Below are 25,020 nucleotides of genomic sequence, written 5' to 3' on the forward strand. Positions count from 1 at the left end.
CTTACCTATCCCTCTCATTGCTAGCTAATCACAAAAAATGTAATACTAATTTAGAGAGCTGTATCTAAAAAATATGTTATCTTCCTAGAACCCACTGACCCATTTTTAGTTTCTGAATTTTACCATGAGCATGATAAAATCCATAGGCACCCAATGGAGACCCACAGCACCAAGAGCCAAGGGCAACTCACCATATTTGGCACGTTGGTGACTGAAGTATTCTTGATGTCTGTAGGAAAGGTAGGCAAACTGTTGACCATGCTCTGCTTGCTGGATAACTGGGGGTTCACTCCAGTGGCTCCCATTTGCTGCCCTCCAGCTTGACTAAAGGGCTGTCCAAACGGACTTGTGTTACCAGGAATTCCCATCTGGAACAAGAATAGGCAGTATCAGCTGTTGTGATGCAATCACATACAGAGGAAGGGGTTAAGAAATGTTCACTTTGACCACTGAAGCAAAAAAGTTATTTCCTGTGAAACCTTCATTTCAATTATAAATTATCAGGATTCAATTAGGATTATTAACATAAGTTGCTCAAAAAGCTACATACCACTCCAAACAGCTATACCTCTCTCCTCATCCTAAATACCATCCCAGAAGAGGCAGCATTGTTTACCCTCACCTGGCTATACGAGTGCCTCATACAGGCATACCCACTACCCTAACAGTAGCACCAACAAGTTAAAAAAAACCACTTGGAAAACAAAACCTGCTAGAGCTGCTTACCAAGGGGGAGGTCCTTCAGTTTAATCCTTTATTAGCCCATAAGTAGTAAGTTTCTTTTAGATTTTCCATCATACCTGAACTTAAGTTTCCATTAGTTCAAAATGCATAATATATTGGCAATGAAATGATGTAACTAACACCTGGGATTTGTTTAAAAGTACAGCTGATCCTTGAACACAGGTGTGAACTGTACAGGTCCACTACAATCTCCGCTGTCCTCCCTCTTTTCATCTGCTCCACCTCTGACACCCTGAAGCAACAAAATCAACCCCTCCTCTTTCTCCTCAGCCTACTCAATGTGAACACAATGAGGATGACCTTTACAATTATCCACTTGCACTCCATGAATAGTAAATATATTTTCTCTTCTTTAGGATTTTCTTAACATGTTCTTTTCTCTAGCTTATTATTAAGAATAAAGTATATGATACATATACAAAAGTTGTGTTAATTAACTATTTATGTTACTGATAAGGCATCTGGTCAAAAGACTATTCATATTAAGTTTTGGGAAGCTAAAAAGTTAAATACATGGGCGGTGTCTGTGGCTCAAAGGGGTAGGGCGTTGACCCCATATGCTGGAGGTGGGCAGGTTCAAACCCAGCCCCGGCCAAAAACTGCACCCCCCCAAAAAAAAAAGTTAAACAGATTTTTAACTACACAGGATCAGCACCCCTAACTACTGTGTTACTTATGAGTCAACTGCAATCCACCAAGGCAGGAGGAGGTGGCAAGAGAGGGGCATACGTGAAAACAGATAGGCGATAAACATATGGGGGTCATTATCTTCTCTAACATTGTACACATGTAAAATTTCCCATGATAAATTTAATTTTTAAATGAAAGTAAAATAAAACATGATGTAGATCAGGCATCCTCAAACTGCAGTGGTGTCCTCAAACTGCAGCCCGCTGGGTGTTTTTGCTGCTGCTGCCTGTCCTGCTTAGCAGCTGACTAGTCCCGGGGCCTGAGGTCCGGCCCTCCAAAAGTCTGAGGGACAGTAAACTGGCCCCCTGTTTAAAAAGTTTGAGGACCCCTGATGTAGATAAAGGCACATATGGGAAGCAAGAACCCTCAGCATGCTTCCACCAGGATCTGCTACCCACCAAAATTCCTCTGACCAACAGACCCGGGCTAGGTTCCCTCATGACCTCTCAGATCCCACTTTCACAGGGAAATCTGGGAATCTCCAAAGCGATAGGTATCCCAATGCTTATCTTTTCCTCTATGGACAAAGACTAATCATTTAGAAACTATATGTTTGAGTTGCCTGCTTTTGATTTTTCACAAAGTTGTAACATTCCATCCGCTGTCTAATCTATGCCCTACATGTCTTATGTCCTAGTCTGTGTCTGATGTTAGACTTGGAAAAACTGTCCAAAGAAGGGAACACCTCTCAGAGGTGAGTGTTTTCATTCAAGAAATCACAGCTCTGTTCTCTCCACTAGCTTCACTAGTGTGTCTACTTTGGATAACTTACATTCTTTCCAGGGACTTTGATCACCTCGCCTACTCTAAGATGAGTGAAGACAGATCACATTATTTCTTTCAGTGCTACAAGTCCAGGCTGCAAATAAATCAATGCTCAACACAAATGACCCTTTTCTGACCATATAAAAACACAAACAAAACCAAAGTAGTGTAAACCAAAAAGATCTTGCTGTGTGCTTTTCATACACGGGGAGTTTCTTTCCACATACAGCCCTCAAAGCACATGTGTCTCACTTTTGTGAAAATGATGACATTCTAGTTACCACTTTTGCCCTCCCCTGTATGCTCTACTCAAGTTAACTGAGACACAAATTTCTCGACCAAGCCGACAAGCCGGGCTCAACTTTGAGTTCAAATGACTTAATCAAGGTGAGATGGTAGCTCAGAAAATATAAAGGGGACTTCTGACTCTCAATTGGAGTCTAATGACCTTCACTTGTTATCTGAAACTTAGAAGAACTGATACAGGAATTTATATTTTCAGAAAGTACTGAATTAATTTCATGTAGCAATTACCACTCTCAGAATTTGTTTTAGTACACATAATCAAACTGCAGAAACACTATTCTTAGAGGCCCAGAATTTGATACAAGAGGTGAGCATTTTTATTTAAGAAATCATAGCTCTGTTCTTTCCACCAGCCTCATTAGCATGTCCACGTTGGATAACTTACATTCCTTCTATGGACTTTGATCTCTCTGCCTACTCTAAGTCCTATGGGTCTCAAAGTTCATTTGACCGGTTTTAAAAAATTTCTGGCTGGATATCTATAATACCAGCATTTTGTGAGGCTAAGGCAGGAGGATCACTTGAAGCCAGAAGTTCAAGATCACCCTGGTCAACATAGTGAGATCCCATCTTAACAAAAAATAAAAAATTAGCCAGGTGTGATGGCATGCACCTGTGGTCCCAGCTATTTGGGAGGCTGAGGCAGGAGAATCACTTGAGCCTAGGAGTTTGAGGACGCAATGAGCTATGATTAGCATCAATCCACTCCAGCCTTGGTGACAGAGACCTTATCTCTTTGAAAAAAATTATTTTTAAAACTTCTCAAATATTTTCGAGAAATGTCCTAAGATCATCTTGCCAGGGTGAAAACAGGGTGGGTGTGTTTGGTCAATTGGGTGATACTTGTATGGTTAAGACTCTAGGTACCCTCTAACTGGTCAATTTCAAAGGGCAAAGTTCTCAGGAAATCTGTTTGCAACTTTTCTTCTTGGACATGCAGTAAAATAGCATAAAAAACCCAGCTTCAACAAGGTTTTGATTCTCATAAGGTGAGACCCAAGAGAAAGTTTAAGATCTTACATGGCACATCAAGGAACATCTAGCTCACGCCCATAATCCCAGCACTCTGGGAGGCTGAGGTGGGTGGATCGCCTGAGCTCATGAGCTTGAGACCAGCCAGACACAGAGCAAGACACCATCTCTTAAAAAAATTACTGGGCGCTGTGGCAGATGCCTGTAGTCCCAACTACTTGGGAGGCATAAGCAAGGGGATCACTTGAGCCCAAGACTTTAAAGTTGCTGTGAGCTATGATGCCACACCACTCTGCCGAGGGCAACGAAGTGAGACTCTGTCTCCAGAAATAAAAAGGGAAAAAAAAAAAAAAGAAAAAAATCTCATCCCTAACTTATGATAAAAACAAACAAGACCAAAACTATCAGGGAATGGGCTTCTGGCACGAAGGCCAGCCCCAGCTTCTTCTCAATAGAACCAACAAAGAACAAGGTCAGAGCACCCAGATGGCCTCTCACAGGTCTCAGGCAAGGTTGCTCCTGCCTCCTTTTGCTTTTTCTCCTGGCAAAAGCTGGTAAACTCAAGGGCCATGCCCCAGTCTTAGGCTGCAGTTTTAGGTAAAAGCCACTTGCTTCTAGAGTCTTGATTTCTGAATCCCTATGCTGGATCTGTTCTCCATTCACTATTGACCAAAGTGAATGTCATGGTATACTACACCAACACACATACTTTTCAGCACCAATGCTCAAAATAAAATACTAAAATGAAGATGTCAATTAATATAAAGATATAAATTTTTAAAAATTTCACAACTATTACTTCATAGTAATTTAGTAAACTTGGCTTTATCTTCAACCAAAGTTTGTCAGGATTTGGTTTAAGGTTGCTGGAGAACCTCCACATAATAGAATTCAAAAAGCTTAACAGAGCAGGAACAGACAACTGTTCAGCTAATGGTGAAATTATATAACATATGAACAAATTAAAACTTATGAAATACTTATTTTTTGCCTCATTCACTAATCTTAAAGCTTCCTTTTACTCTATTCTTCTGAAAACAACTCCTTTAAGAATTTAATTCAAGTTTAATCTCAGAAAACAGTAAAAGTTAACTATAGTAAGTACCTGAAAAAGAGTAATAATGAGATCTCTAATAATGAGATCTAAATTAAATAATGCCTGTAGCTCAACAAACTTTTCCCATGAAAAAGCATCATGACCAAGTGTATTAAACAATCATTTGAGAACCTACTTACTCCACTGTCTGTGCCTATCACTTGACTGAGATAAGAAAAATGTTAACTACAGTCCCTGTATATAAAGAAAGAATAAATTAGACAGGATGAAAAAAACACTAGTGCTGTATCCTGAAGTCTCCCTAACTCCAAACACCCCCCCCCCCAAAGAATGAGGCTAAAAACTCCTCAGCCTCAGCATGACTAAAAGTATAAGCTCTGGTGAGGGATCTCTTTTCAGAGTTCAGCTCAAAACCTGTGAACAAGCCTACACTTGCCTTTACTACCAAAACAAAAGATAGTATCTGCAGTAAATTCTGGTGGGTGTGCCCAGCTCATCAGTCAAAACCTGCTAAGTCCAGACATGTGTGGAAAGCAGGTGTATGACAGTCATCAATACCAAAGAGGGAAAGAGTAGACTATGCTTCTCTTCCTTTGACAGACATGGACTACAGACACACTATGTAGAGCACAAAGTACTACGTGACTCCATGGCAATGTCTGTCATAACATGTATGCTGATCCATCCTGAATTTGTCTTGGTCACAAAACTAGGATAAAACCTTTTGCTTTCCTGAAACACTCGTCTCATCTGTATCCCCCAACACATACAGGGTACTTAGTACTAGGGGAAAAAAACAAATAAACGAATACTACAAGAGACTGCTACCCAAAGGAGCCCTCAGGAAGAATAGCTCCCTACATCAACCCTGAGGAAGGAGGTGATCAAAACCCATGGTTATCACATTTGCCTCACACACAAAAAGTCCCAGGTTTGTAACCAGGTGGGAAAACAAAAAAAAACACAAAAACAAAAAACCTTGGGGAGTCATGAAAGCCAGGGTACAATGGCACAGAGGTGCCAGGAGAGGCAGAAAAAACACTCCCCTTCTACTTCTACCTTCCAAACTTTCAATTAAGGACCTCAACTGCCATTTGGAAGAGATGGGCAATTCACTTGCCCATGCTGAAAAGCTTAGCATACCAAGAATAGGCCCTCAGAGTTGTTTCTTAAAGGATGACGACAGTTGTGTGTTTGATCAAAGCATATGTAGACGCCCTGTCTGGCTATAAGACAGGTCTTCTGTGCTGTACACCTCCTGGGCTCTGGTGCAAGGCCCCATCCATGCCCTAACCCAGAGCTTCCCATTTGTGCACTGAATTAATTACTGATCTATCAACCTTAGAGGTCAAACAGCCTCCTATTTACCTCAGTGTAGGAGACAAATAATACCATTTTCTACTTGTAATGATATAACAGCTATCAAAATATTAATAAGAAAACAAGCTCCAGACTTTCAAAGGACAAATTCTCTCCATATACTAAGAGAGTATGTCTACTACTTACCTAACTCACCTTATCAGGCAAGAACCAGTCTTGTTTTAAAAAAAAAAGTGGGGGGGCAGAGCCTGTGGCTCAAAGGAGTAGGGTGCTAGCCTCATATGCCAGAGGTGGCAGGTTCAAACCCAGCCCTGGCCAAAAACTGCAAAAAAAAAAAAGTAGTAAACTAATAGCGAGAAACACCTGTGCACAATGCCTATGCCCACTATTATTACCAAACAAATACAGTATCTGCAGCAAATTCTAGTGGCTGTGTCTAGTCCATTGATCAAATCCTGCTACGCAGGAGTTGGAGTTGCCCAGGCTGACAAACACTCTCAGTGGCAACAAGTACTGAGTTTGATGTGGTTTTGATAAGACCACTAAACATGTTGTTTTTCAAAAGCTGACTCTTTCATCAGTTCTCCTCACACCTTGATACACAGAAAACCACACCACACGGCACTCAGAGGAAGTGGACTTTGTGGTCAGGTGTGTGTGGAGGTCACTAATGTTGGTCACAAACACACACAAAGAAAACAAAATACAACCTCCAGCAATAAGCTTAGTGGGATAATAAATGAGTAAGAGTATTTAGTAGGTGGTGCCTATGGCTCAATGGGTAGGGCACCGGCCCCATACACCGAGGGTGGCAGGTTCAAATCCAGCCCTGGCTAAACTGCAACAAAAAAATAGCTGGGCAGTGTGGCGGGCGCCTGTAGTCCCAGCTACTCAGGAGGCTGAGGAAAGAAAATCTCCTAAGCCCAAGAGTTGGAAGTTGCTGTGAGCTGTGTGACACCACAGCACTCTACCAAGGGCGATAAAGTGAGACTGTCTCTACAAAAAAAAAAAAAAAAGAGTATCTAGTAAAAACCTATCACTTCATAGATGAGGAAAGAATCCCCAAGCTCAGGGACACACTAATCAAGCTGACAACTCACCACAAGGCTCTCCACATTCCTAGTCTAGAGACCTTGCCCTGTGCCATAAGGCCCATCACCTCCTTAAGGAGAACTATGTCCCCTCCAAGCACATTGACTCATACAAGCAGCCTTGGATAGAGACACAGGCTCTCACCACAAAGACCCCTGAGTGGCATATAACAGCCTCTCTGTTTTTGAGGAAAGGAAAAAAAACGTTTTCTTGGAACACAGCCACAAAGAAGATTTCATTCACAGAGGCAATCATGAGGATTTTGAGGAGATATTTACTTGATCTGAACAGTGGCTCTGCCACGCCCTAGCTGTGTGACCAATTTACTTATATCTCTCTGTGTGTCAGTTTTATCACCTGCAAAATGAAGCTAACAGGGCTGAGCGCAGTGGCTCATGCCTGTAATCCTAGCACTGTGGGAAGCTAAGGCCAGTGGACTGCTTGAGCTTGGAAGTCAGAGATCAACCAGAGCAAGAGAAAGATTCCCATCTCTACTAAAAATAGAAAAACTAGCCAGGCATGCTGGTGGGTGCCTGTAGTCCCAGCTACTGGAGAGGCCGAGGCAAGAGGATTGAGAGCCCAAGAATTTGAGGTTGCTGTAAGCTATGATGACACCACAGTACTCTATCCAGGGTGGGACTCAATTAGCTGGGTGGCGCCTGTGGCTCAAAGGGGTAGGGCACCAGCCCCATATACCGGAGGTGGTGGTTTCAAACCCAGCCCCCCACCACCCCGGCCAAAAAAATTTAAAAGAAAAGAAAAGAAAAGGAAAAAATGTAGCTAACTCCTCTGGGGGGTGTGTAAAGATTAAACAAATTCACATATGTGAAACACTAACTAGAGTCACTGACACATAACAAACACTGCAAGTACTGGTTAGTATATGATGACAATGACAAAGAAGATTGAGAGACAGCTTTGGGAGAAATCATCCTACAACTACCTGTAATTCTTTCTTAACTACACTTAGGGCAATAATGAAATAAAGGGATACTCTTCAGGGAAGCCAGCCAGAATCACTGGCATTTGATTATGAGATAAATTCAGAGAAAGATGAAAAACACTTATGACAAAAAACAATCTTGTGTGTTTGTTACCTGAAGAAATACTGAGAAGGGACCATGCTTTTCCAATTGCCCTAGAAAATCACAATGTTTCCAGTTTTCATTCCAGATTAAATTAGTTTTAAAAACAATAAACTCAGAATATTCATTTCAAACTTAAAATATATTATAAACAAAAATGATATATGATCAAAATAACCTTGCCTAACATTCATGAGTTGAAATTTAACTAAAAACATAGAAGAATTGAGTAAGAACAAACACTCCCATGAAAAAAGAAACCAATATACCTCCTGTTTACATGCCAGCCACAAGCCCCAACACACACTGCATTTTATGTGGCTCCAGCCTATGAAATTTTTAACCTGAAGTTTTTCTTTTTTTTTTTTTTTGCAGTTTTTGGCCAGGGCTGGGTTTGAACCGGCCACCTCTGGTATATGGGGCCGGAGCCCTACTCCTTTGAGCCACAGGCGCCACCCTTAACCTGAGGTTTTTAGCATCTTTCTTCACACACTGGTATACCCTGGAAACCACAAATTCATATAAGGTATGTAAAAACAACACAATTCAGTATATTGGGAACAAAAGTTTGATAAATATTTTAAAAACCAGAAATATTTATTCTTTTCAATGACATAAAGAACCAGAACTAACCCAGTCTATGGCCAGATCATTTGTAAAGCCAAAGCATTTTCCCTTGGCAACCTACCATTCTTGGAAGAAAGCCAAGAAAAGCAGTTTTCATGGAAAGACATGGCTGTATTCAGTTGTCTGCTATCACCCGCTTGCTCCTGGAATCCTTCCAGTACCTCAACTTGGCAAAGAGAGTAAGGGAGAAATACACCACTGACTATGCTGCCACAGACAGCACTTGGCTATCCAGAGTACAGTTGGGCAGGAGAACTGGCTAAAGCACCCAGGCAGGTGAGAGGTCCATCTCCTACTCAACTCAACTCTCACATGTCACCAGCTCAGAAGTATGAAGCCTCCAAGACTGAATACTTGCTTTTTAGCAACTACCATCATGTTTCACTTGGATGACATGTCTTTTAAGAATTTTATTCTATAAAGAGTGAATCTTTATAAAGACAAATTTAATTTACACTGCAGCACAGCTATGGTGCAATGAAATACAGTTTTTAATAAGTCACTAGATAAACTAATAAGCATTTACCCCAGGCGGCCCTCTGCACAGAAAGCTCTCATGTCAAGCAGGAAAGCCACTACTCACTGATAACAAAGGACAAGAACACACAGAAGGGGTGGTAAAGGAACAAAGTAATGTAAGAATTCAGACAAAGGAGAAATAAAAAGATGGGACAAAACTTGCAAAGAAGGTTTTAAAAAGCCACAACTATTTCTAGTAAAATTTAAAGAAGAAAGCAAGCTAACACATCAGAGAATCTGTTCTTCCTCCATTCTGGGACAGGAAAACCGAAAAGTCCTCAAAACATGCCAACAGCTCCATTGGGAGAAGGAAGACTAGCTTCTCAGGGATCAGAGCCCAGAGCGCAGTGGTTAGGGCACCAGCCACATACACCAGACCTGGTGTGTTTGAACCCAGCCGGGGCCTGCTAATGACAACTACAACAACAAAAATAGCTGGGCGTTGTGGTGCGTGCCTATAATCCCAGCTACTTGGGAGGCTTAGGAAAAAGAATTGCTTAAGCCCAAGAGTTTGAGGTTGCTATGAGCTGTGACGCCACAGCACTCTACCCAGGGTGACATAATGAGAATCTGTTTCAAAAAAAAAAAAAAAAAAGAAAAGAAAAGAATAGCTCTCGGGATGAACCCTGGGAAATAGGTATGAGGAAACCTCAGGGTTCTGTGTCACCCCCTCATGGCAAACCCCTTGGACCTCAGAGGCAAGAGGAGACTGTGGTGGACAAAGAGAAGTTCTGCCCAGTTTATCAAACATTGTAAATCTAAAAACATAAATTAGCACACCTACAGACATACTGTTGTTTTAAAATATATATGGGTGTACCTCTTACAACTTCTGCAAGTGAGTTGTAAAAAGTCCTAACAAAAATATAATTGGCCCAGTAAAATGTTCTTAGAGTCCTCCCTACTGGTGACATCAGTGGGAAGACAGATTAGGGAAAAGACATTGAGGTGGCCTGAAGCTCCTCACCATGCTGTAGTCCTCTGTAGACTGCACCTTGAACGGAAGGTATTGGGCTGCAAAATCAATGTGAGGACTTAAGGGGGTTAAAGTCACTCTGATTATTGACAGAAAATGCTCTTTGTAAGTTACCAAAAAGGAAAAAGGACACATGTATAATCCCCACAAAACACATAAAGAGGAGAGAATACCACAATATTTAATAGTGATTACTCTGCTTTGGAAGGCCAAGGTGGTTGAATAGCCTGAGCTCAGGAGTTTGAGACTAGCCTGAGCAAGAGTAAGACCCTGTCTCTAAAAATAGCCAGGTGGCGTGGCAGAAGCTTGTAAGTCCCAGCTACTTAGGAGACTGAGGCAAGAGGATCACTTAAGCCTAAGAGTTTGAGGTTGCGCTGAGCTATGACACCATGGCACTCTACTGAGGGGTACCCATTGAGACTCTTGTCTCAAAAAAAAAAAAGAGATTACCCTGGAGAATTTATAGGTGATTTTCTTTTTAATGCTTTCTATATTATTCAAATTCTCTATACAAAGCATCATTTTATCATAAGAAGTTGTTTGTAAAAGTCATTCTCTACTCAAACATTCTGACCACCCATAGTAACAAAGAGGACCCTGTTGGCTGCACAGCTCTACTTAAAATATTGATTTAAGTTGTCATCAGACACTGAATATGAAAGTAGGTAAACCAAACTGATTATGACTGGCAGAGATTACTCTTGAGTGGTAATTTAAATCAAATTCATCCTGGTCATAACACAGCTATAAATTTGTCACCCATAGCTCTCATATTTCATATCCATAACTGGAAAAAAGTATGAATGAGGCTCAGCCACACCTATCAAGACATCTAACACCACTCTCTGCAGAGAAGATAGGAAGGGGTGGTAAAGCTTACAGGGCCATGTTTTCCTAAGCTCAAGGTTAAGACATATGCACCAAAGGAAATTAGATGTGTGCTGTCAACAGGTGGCCCCAACACTAACAGCTAAATGGAGTCTGAAGAGGAAGAAGGTTCTTGGCCCAGGAAGCCTACAAAGGGCTCAAGAGATCACATCTGAGACAGACTTGGGAAAGTAGGCTAACAGTAATGCTCAATTAGTGTGCTGCTCTGCATCCTCATGCTAAACAAAAATAGGACAAGACACTTCTGGAGGGGCTGGATACCATTGCTCTGGCAGTTTCGAAGTCTATCTCTACGCAAATATCTAAGCATCCACAACAGTAAGGTAAGATGAGCAGCCATCTAGCTGGGTTTAATTGACAGAGCTTAGAATATTAATTAAAATGACACTGAGACTGGCAAGATCAAGAGTAATACAGTGAGCAGAGCAGCCTATGCTTACTCATAAAAGGCAAGCATTGTCTCTGCCAGTAGGAGTGAAAGCTTGGACCTCTTCAATCAAATCCCGACAGACTCACTCCAAGAGTCAGAGTAGTTAGAAACTCCCTCTCTGGCCACTTCCATCTCCACACATCTTTGCTCAGGGAACACACAGACAGCAACAGAGCACCTAGGCCAAACCACATCTTGACAACTTAGAAGAGTACAACTGCCAAGCAGGCCAGTGTCCCCTGTTCCGTATGAAATCTCAAAGCGAAATATGCCTGGTTTGTAGGGGAAAAATGCACTCCATAACATCCCCTTGGCCCATCCCCTACCTTCACTCCCCAACCCTCATCTTCCTGAGCCTACTTTGTGCAGGTACCTTGCTCACCATTCACATAGAGCTGCTATGACTTCCTGTTTTTGACTTAAATGAGATAACTCATAGGAAAATGCCCCCAAATCAAAAAGTACTATGCAATGTTGAAGGGGTTTTAAGAGCTCTTTCTAAAAATAGAGCACAGAAATCTCTAACATCAGACAGGACTCTCTAGTATGAATAGATAGTATGGAGAACAGTCGTGCATCCTCACTGTAACAATTTACAAAGTGAGTAATTGCAAGACAATGTTTGAAGCTGGCATTCTCAGTGTTATCTACCCTTTGTCTTGTAGGAAGTATATAAGGTGGTTTGTTTCAGTTCATTCTTCATTATTTGGCAGAAAGATACAAAAAGAATAATAATGCTCATCATTGAGGGCACAAAGTTTCTACTTGATAAATAAGGAAGCAGCCACTGCAATCATGTTACTTCAGACTATGTATCATATTTTTTTAAGCCACAAACCAAAGTGCCACATTCTTACTCTAAAATATGTAACAATATGCACAGATGCACACAGAAACTGGCTTTGGAATTATAATCTACTGACATATTTGCACTATCTGACTAGAAAATGTCACCAACATTCAATTTACAGTTCTGACCAGGTGTTGCTTAAGAGTGCTGCAGATGCTCACCTCACCAGAATATTCAAGACAGGGACTGACTCCACCACTGACAACCAAAAGAAAAACAGAATTTCTACACAGAATGCATGTTTTACCAATCAATCATTAAAGATGCTTGGAAGAAACCCAATTTGTCTGTGACATGCCTTTATTAAGAAATTACACTAAGATAAATCTCTTGTTTCTGAGATTCAAGCATTTCTACTATTTTTTGGGGGGGGAGGGGGGGAGACAGTCTCACTCTGGCACCCTGGGTATGCTGTGGCATCTTAGCTCACAACAACCTCAAATTCTTGGGCTCAAGAGATCCTCTTATCTCAGCCTCCCAAGGAGCTAGGACTACAGGTACCACATGAATGACTGGCAAATTCTTCTATTTTTAGTAGAGATGGGGTCTTGCTCTTGTTCAGGCTGGTCTCAAGCGCCTTAGCTCAAGTGATCCACCCTCCTTGGCCTCCCAGAGTGCTGGGATTACAGGTGTGAGCCACCATGCCTAGCCTACTTGAACTTCATTTAAGCAGCAAGGATTTTATTTTAGAATGTTATTGAACAATAGAGAAAACTGTAATAGAAAAAAGATATAAGGAAGAAGTCACAGTCACATGGACAGAAGTTAGAATAAACGAATCAAATCTATATGAATTTTAATAATTTTTTAAAAAGCAAGGTGAATACAGATCATGTAAAAGAAAATTCAATTTTTAATTAAATTTCATTTACTTAAAAACAATGAAGAGACAACTCTCCTGTCCAGATATCCAAATAAATGATACAGACATTCTACCTTAAAGGAGAAGATAATCAGGCACAATATAAGGGTATATAGCACACCTCCTGAGTGTAGGACACAACTACAACAGGGACTCTACCTAACAAATACAAACATTATAACCTAATTGTTTGTATCATCACAGGAATCTCGGGGGTAGGGGGAAGGGGAGCAGAGAATCATCCCCAGCTCTTAAGTGTGAGCTGCACATAATGACTCTTTCCAAAGAGAACAGTATGGAAGGAAGAAGAGTGGAGAGACTCAAGAAACATGACTTGAAGACCTTAGCCAGGTGATCACAGTCAACATCAGCTATAGTGATAATCATGTTGAGAGTATACAGGTGGAATATAAACATGATGAAAATGGCACTATCATCTTCCCTACAAAATCCCAAATCCTTTTTTTTTTTTTTGAGACAGAGTCTTACTCTTTCACCCTGGCTAGAGTACAGTGGCAGCATCATAGCTCACAGCAACCTCACACTCACACTCTTGGGCTCAAGAGATCCTCTTTCCTCACCCTTCCAAGTAGCTGGAACTACAATCTCCAGCCACAACACCTAGCTAGTTTTTCCTATTTTTAGTAGAGGTGAGGTCTCATTCTTGCTCAGGCTGGTCTCAAACCCCTGAGCTCAAGCAATCCTTCTACCCTGGCTTCCCAGAGCACTAGGATTATGGGTGTGAAACCCCCATGCTCAGTCTTATAACCCAAGTCTTATCATGAGAAAAATATCAGACAAATCTGTATAGAGGTGCATCCAAGAATACACCTAAGCAGTTCTCAAGACTATCAAGGTCATTAAAAACCAAATAAAGTCTGAGAAAATGTCACAGCCAAGAGGAGACCAAGGAAACATGACAATTAAATATGATGTGAATTACAGATGGGTTCCTGAGGGAAGAGCATGGTGGCTCACTTCTATAATCCTAGCACACTGGAAGGCCAAGGCAAGAGGATCCCTGGAGCTTAGGAGTTCAAGATCAGCCTGAGAGAACCTACTTCTACTAAAAATAGAAAAATTAGGTGGGAACTGTGGCAGGACTGTTTGAATCCAGGAGTTGGAGGTGCTGTCTGCTAGGCTGATTCCATGGCACTCTAGCCAGAGCCACAGAGAAAGACTCTGTGTCAAACAAATCTACCTCCCCAAACCAACCAACCAATCAACCAAACAAAAAAAGACAGATGGGCTCCTAAAACAGAAGAAGGACATTAGGGAAAAATTAAGGAAATGTGACTAAAATATAGTTAATCATAATGTTAATAATACTGGTCACTAATTTGACAAATGTACCGACTAATGTAATATGAGATGTAAACAATATAGGAAGCTACGTGTGGTGGTAATATAGGGAGATGTGGGGCTCTCTGTACTATCTTTTAATTTTTCTATAAATCTGAAACTGTTTTAAAAAATAGTCTTCTTAGCCAGGCATGGTGGTATATACTTGCAGGACCAGCTACTGTGGAGGCTGAGACAGGAGGATCCCTTAGCCCCAGAGTTCCAGGCTTATAGTGCACCATGATTGTGCCTGTGAATAGCCATCGAACTCTGGCTTGGGCAGCAAAGCAAAAAAAAAACACAACCCATTATTTAAAAAAAAAAAAAAAGTCTACTGAAAAAAAGAACTGTGAAGAAAACAGGTAAATATTTTCTTAATATTAAGAAAAGGTATTAATCCTGACTAATGAAAACAGGTTTTGGTGGCTCGGCGCCTGTGGCTCAAGCGGCTAAGGCGCCAGCCACATACACCTAAGGTGGCGGGTTCAAATCCCCAGCCCGGGCCCGCCAAACAACAATGATGGCTGCAACCAAAAAATAGCCAGGCGTTGTGGTGGGCACCTGTAGTCCCAGCTACTTGGGAGGCTGAGGCAGGAGACTCACTTGAGCCCAGGAGTTGGAGGTTGCTGTGAGCTGAGATGCCACGGCACTCTACCCAGGGGGTCAGCTTGAGGCTCCGTCTTTTAAAAAAAAAAAAAAAGAAAGAAAGAAAGAAAACAGGTTTTGGTTATAATACACTTTGTTCTTTTGTATGTTTTTGAAAGTAAAATAATAAAACCCAAAAAAGTTACAAATCAAACTTTTGCTATCAAAATATAAGAAAAATATTTAAGAAGATAACTTTAATTTTAAATTCATGTTTAAGAAAAATTATAATTATGCTGGCCTCTTGAATGTTCTTCTAGCCAAAAAAACCAACTACTTTATGGGTATCAAAAAACTGCTTCTAAATTAATATTTCAGTGAGAGCCCAGTCCAATCACACCATAGATAGGTAAAGTCCATATAACCGTGTGTTTGTAGAAAGGTTTAAGCAATAAATCCTTTCATACGACAAAAATATTTCTGGGGAAATCAGACTCACTCTCCAAGTTATCTGTTCTGTACATTTTCTATGGGGAGGGGGCCTTATCCATGCACGGAATATAAGATCTTACGCATTCCCCAACCATAGTTTGAATCCTGCCATATTACCCACAAAATGGTATAGTAAAAAATATAGGCTTTGGAGTCAGTCATAGGTAGATTTTAAGTGAAAATCTGCCACTGTTTAACATGTGTCACCTGGTATAATACCCTGGACAGGCAGAAAAGTGGCTGAAAATATTTTATTCCTTGTATAACATATATATGGTATGTCACTGGATTATTAAAAATAAGATGAAGCAAGGCTGAGGGGTGGTGGTGCAGTGGCTCACACCTGTCAACCTAGCACTCTGGGAGGCCAAGGCAGGTGAGCTCAGGAGTTCAAGACCAGCTTGAACAATAGAGAGACCCCCCACCTCTACTAAAAATAGAAAAACTAGCTGGGCACTGTGGTGAGTGCCTGTAGTCCTGCGAGTAGCTGAGGCAAGGGGATCTCTTGAGCCCACAAGTCTGAGGCTACTGTGAACTATGTCACAGCACTCTACCCAGGGTGACAGGGTAAGATTCTGTCTCAAACAAACAAACAGACAAACAAACAAGCAAAAAAAAACAAAGAGAGAGATGAAGCAATATCATGTTTATAAAGAACCCAACACCATGACCTGTACAATGAGGAAATCCTTTCCTTATCATCTTCTTACTATTATACAGGAAGAATACAGTAATTGTTATCCTTGTTCATACCAAGATCATATTGAAATTTTATGCTATAGTCTATTATATAATTTTGAAACACAGCAAAAATACATACTAATCATCATAAAAACCTTTAGATGTTTTAACTTGGTGACAGATAGAAAACTAATTACCATCCACGGTAGTGTGTAAATGAAACCTTTTTTTTCTTTGAGACAGATTCTTACTATGTCGCCCTTGGTAGAGTGCAATGGCATCACAGCTCATAGCAACCTCAAACTCTTGAGCTTAAGAGATTATCTTGCCTCAGCCTCTCGAGTAGTTGGGACTACTGGACAAGCAAAGAGGCAGAAAAATGTGAGCCATAACAAGGAATTTTATATTTAAACAAATCAAAGACTGTAAATGAAAAAGATACAGAAATGACAGAGATGTCAGAATTAGCCTTCAAAAGAAAAGCAAAGAAGAAGAAAAAAGAACAAAACACAGAAGGGACAAGTAGAAACCAAACAAGTTGAGAGACCCAAACCCAACTATTAATAACATTAAATGAAGGGCCCAGCATAGTGGCTCAGGCCTATAATCCTAGCACTCTAGGAGGCTGAGGACAGCTTGAGCTCAGGAGTTCAAGATCAGCCTGACAAGAGCAAGACTCCATCTCTACTGAAAACAGAAAAATTAGTCAGGCATGGTAGTGCATGCCTATAGTCTTAGCTACTTAGGAGGCTTAAGAAGGAGGATCACTTCAGCCCAGGAATTTGAGGTAGCAGTGAGCTATGATACTACTCCACTCTAGCCCAGGCAACACAGTGAGACCTGTCTCAAAGAAAAAAAAAAAAAGATAAACTTGGAGGACACTAATCATAAGAGCAGAAGAACCTATATTAGTGATCAATGAGAGAAAAAGTAGACATTTAAGACAAAAAATATTAACAAAAGCAAAGAACATTTCATAATGATAAAGGCTCAATTTATCAGAAAGACCTAACAATCCGAAATATTTATTCAAAGGGTTTCAAAGCACATGAAACAAGCAGTTACAGTTCATTCTGACTAAAAGAAAAAAATTGAAGGCTGGGCATGGTGGCTCACGCCTGTAATCCCAGCACTTGGGAGGCTGTGGCAGATGGATTGCCTGAACTCATGAATTTGAGACCTGCCTGAGCCAGAGAGAGACCCTGTCTCTGAAAAAACAGCCAGGCATTATAGTGGGCACCTACAGTCCCAGCAACTTGGGAGGCTGAGGCAAGAGGATCACTTGAGTCCAAAAGTTTGAGGTTGCTGTGAGCTATGACACCATGGCAGTCTACTGAGGGTGACCAAGTAAGACAAGAAAGAAAGAAAGAGAGAGAAGACAGACAGAAAAGAAACAAAATGAAACCTGACAAATCTGCGATAGTAATTGCATTAATATTCCTCCCTCAGATAGATCAAGAAAATGAAATTCAGTAAGGATTTGAAGATGACCAACCAACTTGACTGACATTTACAAAACACTATATCCTGGAACTGTAAGATACACATTCTTTTCAAGCACACATAGAACATTTATAAAAAAAAAAAACCCCACTTGCTGGGCTATAAAACAGTCTCAATAAATTTCAAAGGACAAAAATTATACAGAGTACATTCATACAGGAATTAGAAACCAGTAACAGAATATCTGCAAGATTCCCAAATAAGAATTAAGCAACATACTTCAACATAATCCATGTATCAAAGAAGAAATCACAGTGAAGCATAAAAATATTTTGAAATAATAAAAACAAAATATAAGAAAACTGATAAGGGCTCGGCGCCTGTGGCTCAAGCGGCTAAGGCGTCAGCCACATACACTTGAGCTGGCGGGTTCGAATCCAGCCTGGGGCCCACCAAACAACGACAGCTGCAACCAAAAAATAGCTGGGTGTTGTGGCGGGCACCTTTAGTCCCAGCTACTTGGGAGGCGGAGGCAGGAGAATAGCTTGAGCGCAGGAGTTGGAGGTTGCTGTGAGCTGCGATGCCATGGCACTCTACCCAGAGCAACAGCTTGAGGCTCTATCTCCAAAAAAAAAAAAAAACCCAAAGAAAACTGTTAAGATGCAATTAAGAGCACTATTTAGGGGGAAATTATTTATTTATGGGTTTATTATAAAGATTTGATGAAGGAATAGGATAATGAACAAAATCAATAAAGTTTAAGGGGAAATTTATTGCTTAATCAGATGTGTCTAACCTGTGGCCCCCAGGCTACATTTGGATTTTGTAAGAACTTTTTTGGTTGTCTATGGTGGCAAATATCATGAAAATTACGTACAGATCTTTTCTTTTTAGTCATTAGCTTTCATTAGAGTTTCTATATTTAATGTGTAGCCCTAGACAACTCTTCTTCCAATGTGGCACAGAGAAACCAAAAGGCTAGACACCTTTGGCTGAAATGTTAGTATTAGAAAAATCTAAAATCAGTGAGCTAAGTTTCTAACCCCTAAGAAGCTAGAAAGAACAAAAAAAACTTAAGCAGAAAAAAGACAGACAGAAATAAGTGGTACAAAAAACAGAGAAAACTGACAGACTCAAAAGCTGGTTGTTTACATCAATAGAGTAGACCAGGCGTCCTCAAACTGTGGCCTGCCTAAGACATTTATCTGGCCTGCCGGGTATTTTTACCGCCGCTGCCTGTCCTGCTTAGCAGCCGACTCGTCCTGGGGCCCGCAGGATAGCCCTCGAATGGTCTGAGGGACAGTGAACTGGCTCCCTGTTTAAAAAGTTTGAGGACCGCTGGAGTAGACAAACCCCAACTGATACTAATGAGGGAAAAACGAGAGAAAATGCAGGGGATGGGTGGCGCCTGTGGCTCAAGGAGTAGGGCACAGGCCCCTGCCAAAAAAAACTGCAAAAAGAAAAAAAAAAAGAAAGAAAATGCAGGGGATATTACTACAGATTCGATATCCATTAAAAAGAAACTAGGGGCCAGGTATGGTGGCTAACGCCTGTAATCTTAGCACTCTGAGAGGCTAACGTGAAAGGATCACTTGAGCTCATGAGTTCTAAACCAGCCTGAGCAAGGGTGCGACCCTGTCAAAATGAAAAACTGAGGCAAGAGGATTACTTGAGCCCAAGGACAACAAAGTGAGACTCTGTCTCAAAAGAAAAAAAAAAAAAAGACCAGCCTAGGCAACTTAGTGAGATCCCATTTCTGCAAAATTAAAAAAAAAAAAAAAAAAAGAGCTGAGCATGATAGTACATGCCTATAGTCCTAGCTACTGGTGAGGCTAAACCCAGAGGTGAGCCCAGGAGTTAGAGGATGCAGTGAGCCATGATAACCCCACTGCATTCTAGTCCAAGTGATAGAGCAAGATGAGAGAGGGAGAATGAGGGGGGCAGAGAGAGAGAGAAAGGGAGGTAGGGAGAGAGAGAAAAGAGAGAGGAAACGAGAGGAAGGGAGGGAAGGGGGAGAGGAGGAGGAAGGGAAAAAGACCAAACACTTAAGAAATGACTGATACTAGTCTTAGACAAACTCTTTTAGAGAAGAAAGGAAGAAGGAACAATTCCCAAGTAACTCTATAAGTGAGTATATTTGTACTAACAAAACCAAATAAGAACACTGCTAAAAAAGAAGATTATACACCCATATCCTTCATAACAAACAATAATTATTTGCTTAACAAGAAGGATACACGCTCAGAGAAACATGGCATCAGGAAATTTGGTCACTGTGCAAACATCATGGAGTGGACATATACAAACCAGGTAATATAGCCCAGACTGTGTGGAGTAGCCTAGTGCTTCTGCCTACACACCTATACAACATGTCAATGTACTGAATACTGTAGGCAAGGCAACTATAACACTACACTAAGTATTTGCATATCTAAACATATCTAAATATAGAGAAAGTACAATAAAAATACAGTATTATAATCTTAGGGGACCACCGTCTACTGTGGACTAGAATGTCACCATGCAGCACAGAGCTATAGACACATAAAGTCTGAACAATATCTGAATAAATCAAATCTAGTAACACCAACAAGTGGGGTTATCTTAAGAATGCAAGGTTGGTTCAGTGTTCAGAAAGATGTAATTCACTGTTACTACAGAATAAAGAAAATCCCTATGATCATCTAAATAAACAAAGGCATGTGGCAAAATTCAGTAATCATCTATGACCAAGAAAATCAGCAATTTCCTCATTCTAATGAAGGATAGGTATCTAAAGCCTGTAACTAACATACTTAAGGAGACAGAATGCTTTCTTCTACAAGACAAGGGATACTCATTACTTTTATTAAACAATGTATTGGAGGGTCCCTGGCAGGGCCTTAAGCCAGAGAAATGAATAAAATGCATACAGGTTAGAAAGAAAGAAATAAACTATATTCTCAGACAACATGAGCCAGTAAATTCTGAGACAGCTTAATAGAATTAATGAATTCAGCAAGCTCATGAAATACACTGCTAAAGAAAAATCAATTACTATATATTTCTCCATACAAGCAATAAGCAAATCAAATTATGATCCAAAATCTAAAAATTAAACAGAAATGGAAATATGAAACTAAGCAATCTGTTTTGTTTTGTTTTGAGGCAGAGTCTCACTCTGTCGCCCTGGGTAGAGTGCTGCGACATCACAGCTCACAGCAACCTCAAACTCTTGGGCTTTGCCTCAGCCTCCCAGCAGCTGGGACTATGACGACTGCCACAATGCCCAGCAATTTTTTGCTGCAGTTGTCAGTGTTGTTTAGGTGGCTTGGGCTGGGTTCAAACCTGCCATCCTCTGTGTATATGGCCAGCACCATAACCACTGTGCTATGGGCACCGAGCTGGCAACTTGTTTTTTTTTTTTTTTTTTTGAGACAGAGCCTCAAGCTGTCGCCCTGGGTAGAGTGCTGTAGCATCACAGCTCACAGCAACCTCCAACTCCTGGGCTCAAGCGAGTCTCCTGCCTCCGCCTCCCAAGTAGCTAGGACTACAGGTGCCCACCACAATGGCCAGCTATTTTTTGGTTGCAGTCACCATTGTTGTTTGGCAGGCCCGGGTTGGATTCGAACCCGCCAGCTCAGGTGTATGTGGCTGGTGCCTTAGCCGCTTGAGCCACAGGCGCCGAGCCTGTCAACCTGGTTTTAATACTTGCTATAAAACTAAATGACAACAGGCTCAGCACCTGCAGCTCAAGCAGCTAAGGCGCTAGCCACATACACTAGAGCTGGCAGGTTCAAATCGGGCTGGGGCTGCCAAACAATGACAACTACAATCAAAAAAATAGCTGGGCATTGTGGTGGGCACCTGTAGTCCTAGCACTTGGTAGGCTCAAGCCAGAGAACTGCTTAAGCCCAGGAGTTAGATGTTTCTGTGACACCACGGCACTCTTCCCAGGGCGAAAGCTTGAGGCTCTGTCTCAAATTTAAAAACAAACAAAAAAACCCCCCAAAAACTAAAGGACAACTATGAAAGAAATAATTGGTAAACTGGACTTCATTAAAAATAAAAACTTCTGGCCTTTGAAAGACAATAGTAACAAGAATGAGAAGATAAACCACAGGCTGGGAGAAAATATTTGCAAGAGAAATATCTGATAAAGATCTGTCACCTAAAATATACAAAGAACTCTTAAAACTCAACAATAATACTCAGAAGGCTGAGGGAGGAGAATAAATCATGTGAAACCAGGAGTTCTAAACCAGTCTGGGTGATAGAGCAAGACCCCATAGCTAAAAAGTAAAAAAAAAAAAATTAGCAAGGTGTGATGATGCACATTTGCAGCCCAAGTTACCAAGGAGGCTGAGACAGGAGATTCACTTAAGCCTAGGAGCTGGAGCTACAACAATGTCATTGCACTCCAGCCTAGGTGATGGAATGAGACACTGTCTCAAAACACATCAACAAAAATACCATTAAAAAATGGGCCAAAGATCCTAACAGATACCTCCCCAAAGATGATATACAAACAGCAAGTAAGTATACTTAAAGAAGCTCCACATATCATCTGGGAAATGTAAATTAAAACAATGAGATATCACCACATATCTCTTAGAATGGCCCAAATCCAGAATACTGACAACAGAAAATGCTGGCAAAGATGTGGAGCAATACAAACGCTTATTCATTGCTTGTGGATATGCAAATAGTACCAGCACTTTGGAAGACAGTTTCATAGTTTCTTATAAAACTAAATATCTTCTTAGCATGTAATTCAGCAATTGTGCTCACTGGTATTTACCAAAGGAGCCAAAAACTTTCATCCATACAAAACCTACATGTAGATTTTTACAGCAGTTTTATTCATAACTGCCAAAATATTAGGCGCAACCAAGTTGTCCTTCAGGAGGTAAATGGATAAATGCCATTAAAAAACATGGTGGAACCTTAAGTGCCTATTACCAAATGAAAGAAGCCAACTGGAAAGGCTACTGAGGCTATGATTCCAACTGTATGACATTCTAGGAAAGGTGAAACTACGGAGACAATCAGAGGTGGTCAGGAGTTTGGGGGAAGGGAGAAGAAATGAATACTTGGAACAGAGTGCTGGGCACAGTGGCTCATGCCTGTAATCTTAACACTGTGACAGGCCAAGGAAGGTGGACTGGACGAAGCTCACAGGTTCGAGACCAGCCTGAGCAAGACCAAATGCCATCTCTAAAAATACCCAGGCATTGTGGCGGGGACCTGTAGTCCCAGCTACTCGGGAGGCTGAGACAAGAGAACTGCTTGAGCCCGAGAGTTTGAGGTTGCTGTGAACTTTGACGCCAGGGCACTCTACCGATACACAGCATCATAATTTGCCCAAACACATGGAAGGCACTACATCAAGAGTGAACCCTAATGTAACCTATGGATCCTGGGAGATTATGTGCTGTTGACCGTAACAAACTGTACCACTCTGGTGGGGATGTTGATAAGGGGGAGGCTGTGCATGTGCAGGCAGTGGGTGTGTATACAAGAAATCTCTGTACCTTCTTCATTTTGTAAAGTTAAACTGCTCTTAAAAATAAAATCTTTCTAAGGTTTTAAAAAAGAAAACTAAAGAAAAAGACAAATAGATCAATGGAAGACTAGAAGAGAAGACTGATAGATTTTTTTTCTGTGCTGGGCCAGCTGGTAAGTATTTTAGTCTTTGCAGGTAACCCATGAGTTCCACCTCAGATTCTCTTCTTTGTAAACAACCTTTTAAAAATATAAAATCCATTCTTAGGAAGTAGGCTATGAAAAACAGATCATGGGCCAGATACAACCCGTGGGCTACGGTTTGTAGACCTCTGGCCTGGAGAGTCCAGAAACAGATGCCTTCCTATACAGTCAATTCCATTCCCAGTTATTTATCCAAGAGAAATGAAAACTTATATATCTGCTTAAAAACTTATACAAAAATGGCTCTGCGCCCATAGCACAGTGATTACGGTGCCAGCCACATACACCAAGGGTGGCAGTTCGAACCCAGCACAGACCAGCTAATCAACTGCAACATAAAAATAGTTGGGCGTTATTCCCGAAATTATTCCAAAAAATTGAGGAGGAAGGACTCTTCCCCAACACGTTCTATGAAGCAAACATCACCCTGATACCAAAACCAGGAAAAGATCCAACTAAAAAGGAAAATTTCAGACAAATTTCACTAATGAATATAGATGCAAAAACTCAACAAAATCCTAGCCAATAGATTACAGCTTATCATAAAAAAAAAATCATACACTGGGCAGCGCCTGCGGCTCAAAGGAGTAAGGCGCTGGCCCCATGTGCTAGAGGTGGTGGGTTCAAACCCAGCCCTAGCCAAAAATAAGCCCCCCAAAACCCACACATCATGATCAAGTAGGTTTCATCCCAGGGATGCAAAGCTGGTTTAACATACACAAGTCCATAAACGTTATTCACTGTATTAACAGAAGCAAACTAAAGACTATATGATCCTCTCAATAGATGCAGAAAATGCATTCAATAAAATCCAGCATCCTTTTCTAATTAGAACACTGAAGAGTATAGGCATACGTGGCACATTTCTGAAACTGATCGAAGCTATCTATGACAAACCCACCGCTCATATTTTACTGAATGGAGTTAAACTGAAATCTTTTCCTCTCCAAACTGGAACCAGACAAGGTTGTCCTCTGTCACCATAAATTCAACATAGTGCTGGAAGTTCTAGCCAATACAATTAGGCAAGACAAAGAAATAAAGGGCATCCAAATGGAAGCAGAGATCAAACTCTCCCTTTTTGCTGATGATCTTATACTAGAGAACCCCAAAGACTCAACCACAAGACTCCTGGAAATCATCAAAAAATACAGTAATGTCTCAGGATATAAAATCAATGTCCACAAGTCAGTTGCCTTTGTATATGCCAATAACAGCCAAGATGAGAGGCTAATTAAGGACACAATTCCCTTCACCATAGCTTCAAAGAAAATAAAATACCTAGGAATATACCTAACAAAGGAGGTGAAGGACTTCTATAAAGAAAATTATGAAACCCTAAGAAAGGAAATAGCAGAGGATATTAACAAATGAAAGAACATACCATGCTCATGGCTGGGAAGAATCAACATTGTTAAAATGTCTATACTTCCTAAAGCAATCTACCTATTCAATGCCATCCCTATTAAAATACCAACATTGTACTTTCAAGATTTAAAGACCTGTACTTTTGTTTTGTTTTGTTTTTTTCTGGCCGGGGCCAGGCTTGAACCCACCACCCATGGTACATGGGGCCAGCGCCCTATTCCTTGAGCCACAGGCACCAC

General features: G+C 40.9%; 1 protein-coding gene across 3 annotated transcripts in view; it reads right to left on the minus strand.

The window, feature by feature from the left end:
• CREBBP (CREB binding protein) overlaps window positions 1–25,020 on the minus strand; it is a 154,184-nt gene that overhangs the window by 80,401 nt on the left and 48,763 nt on the right. For all 3 annotated transcript variants that reach the window (XM_003790832.3, XM_023513741.1, XM_023513742.1), the window contains exon 3: window positions 192–368. In XM_003790832.3, coding sequence (XP_003790880.1) covers window positions 192–368 — 177 coding nt within the window. The remainder of the gene's footprint in view (window positions 1–191; window positions 369–25,020) is intronic.

The sequence above is a fragment of the Otolemur garnettii genome, unplaced genomic scaffold (genome assembly GCF_000181295.1).
Source record: "Otolemur garnettii isolate 467f Iridium unplaced genomic scaffold, OtoGar3 scaffold00044, whole genome shotgun sequence".
NCBI lineage: Eukaryota > Metazoa > Chordata > Mammalia > Primates > Galagidae > Otolemur > Otolemur garnettii.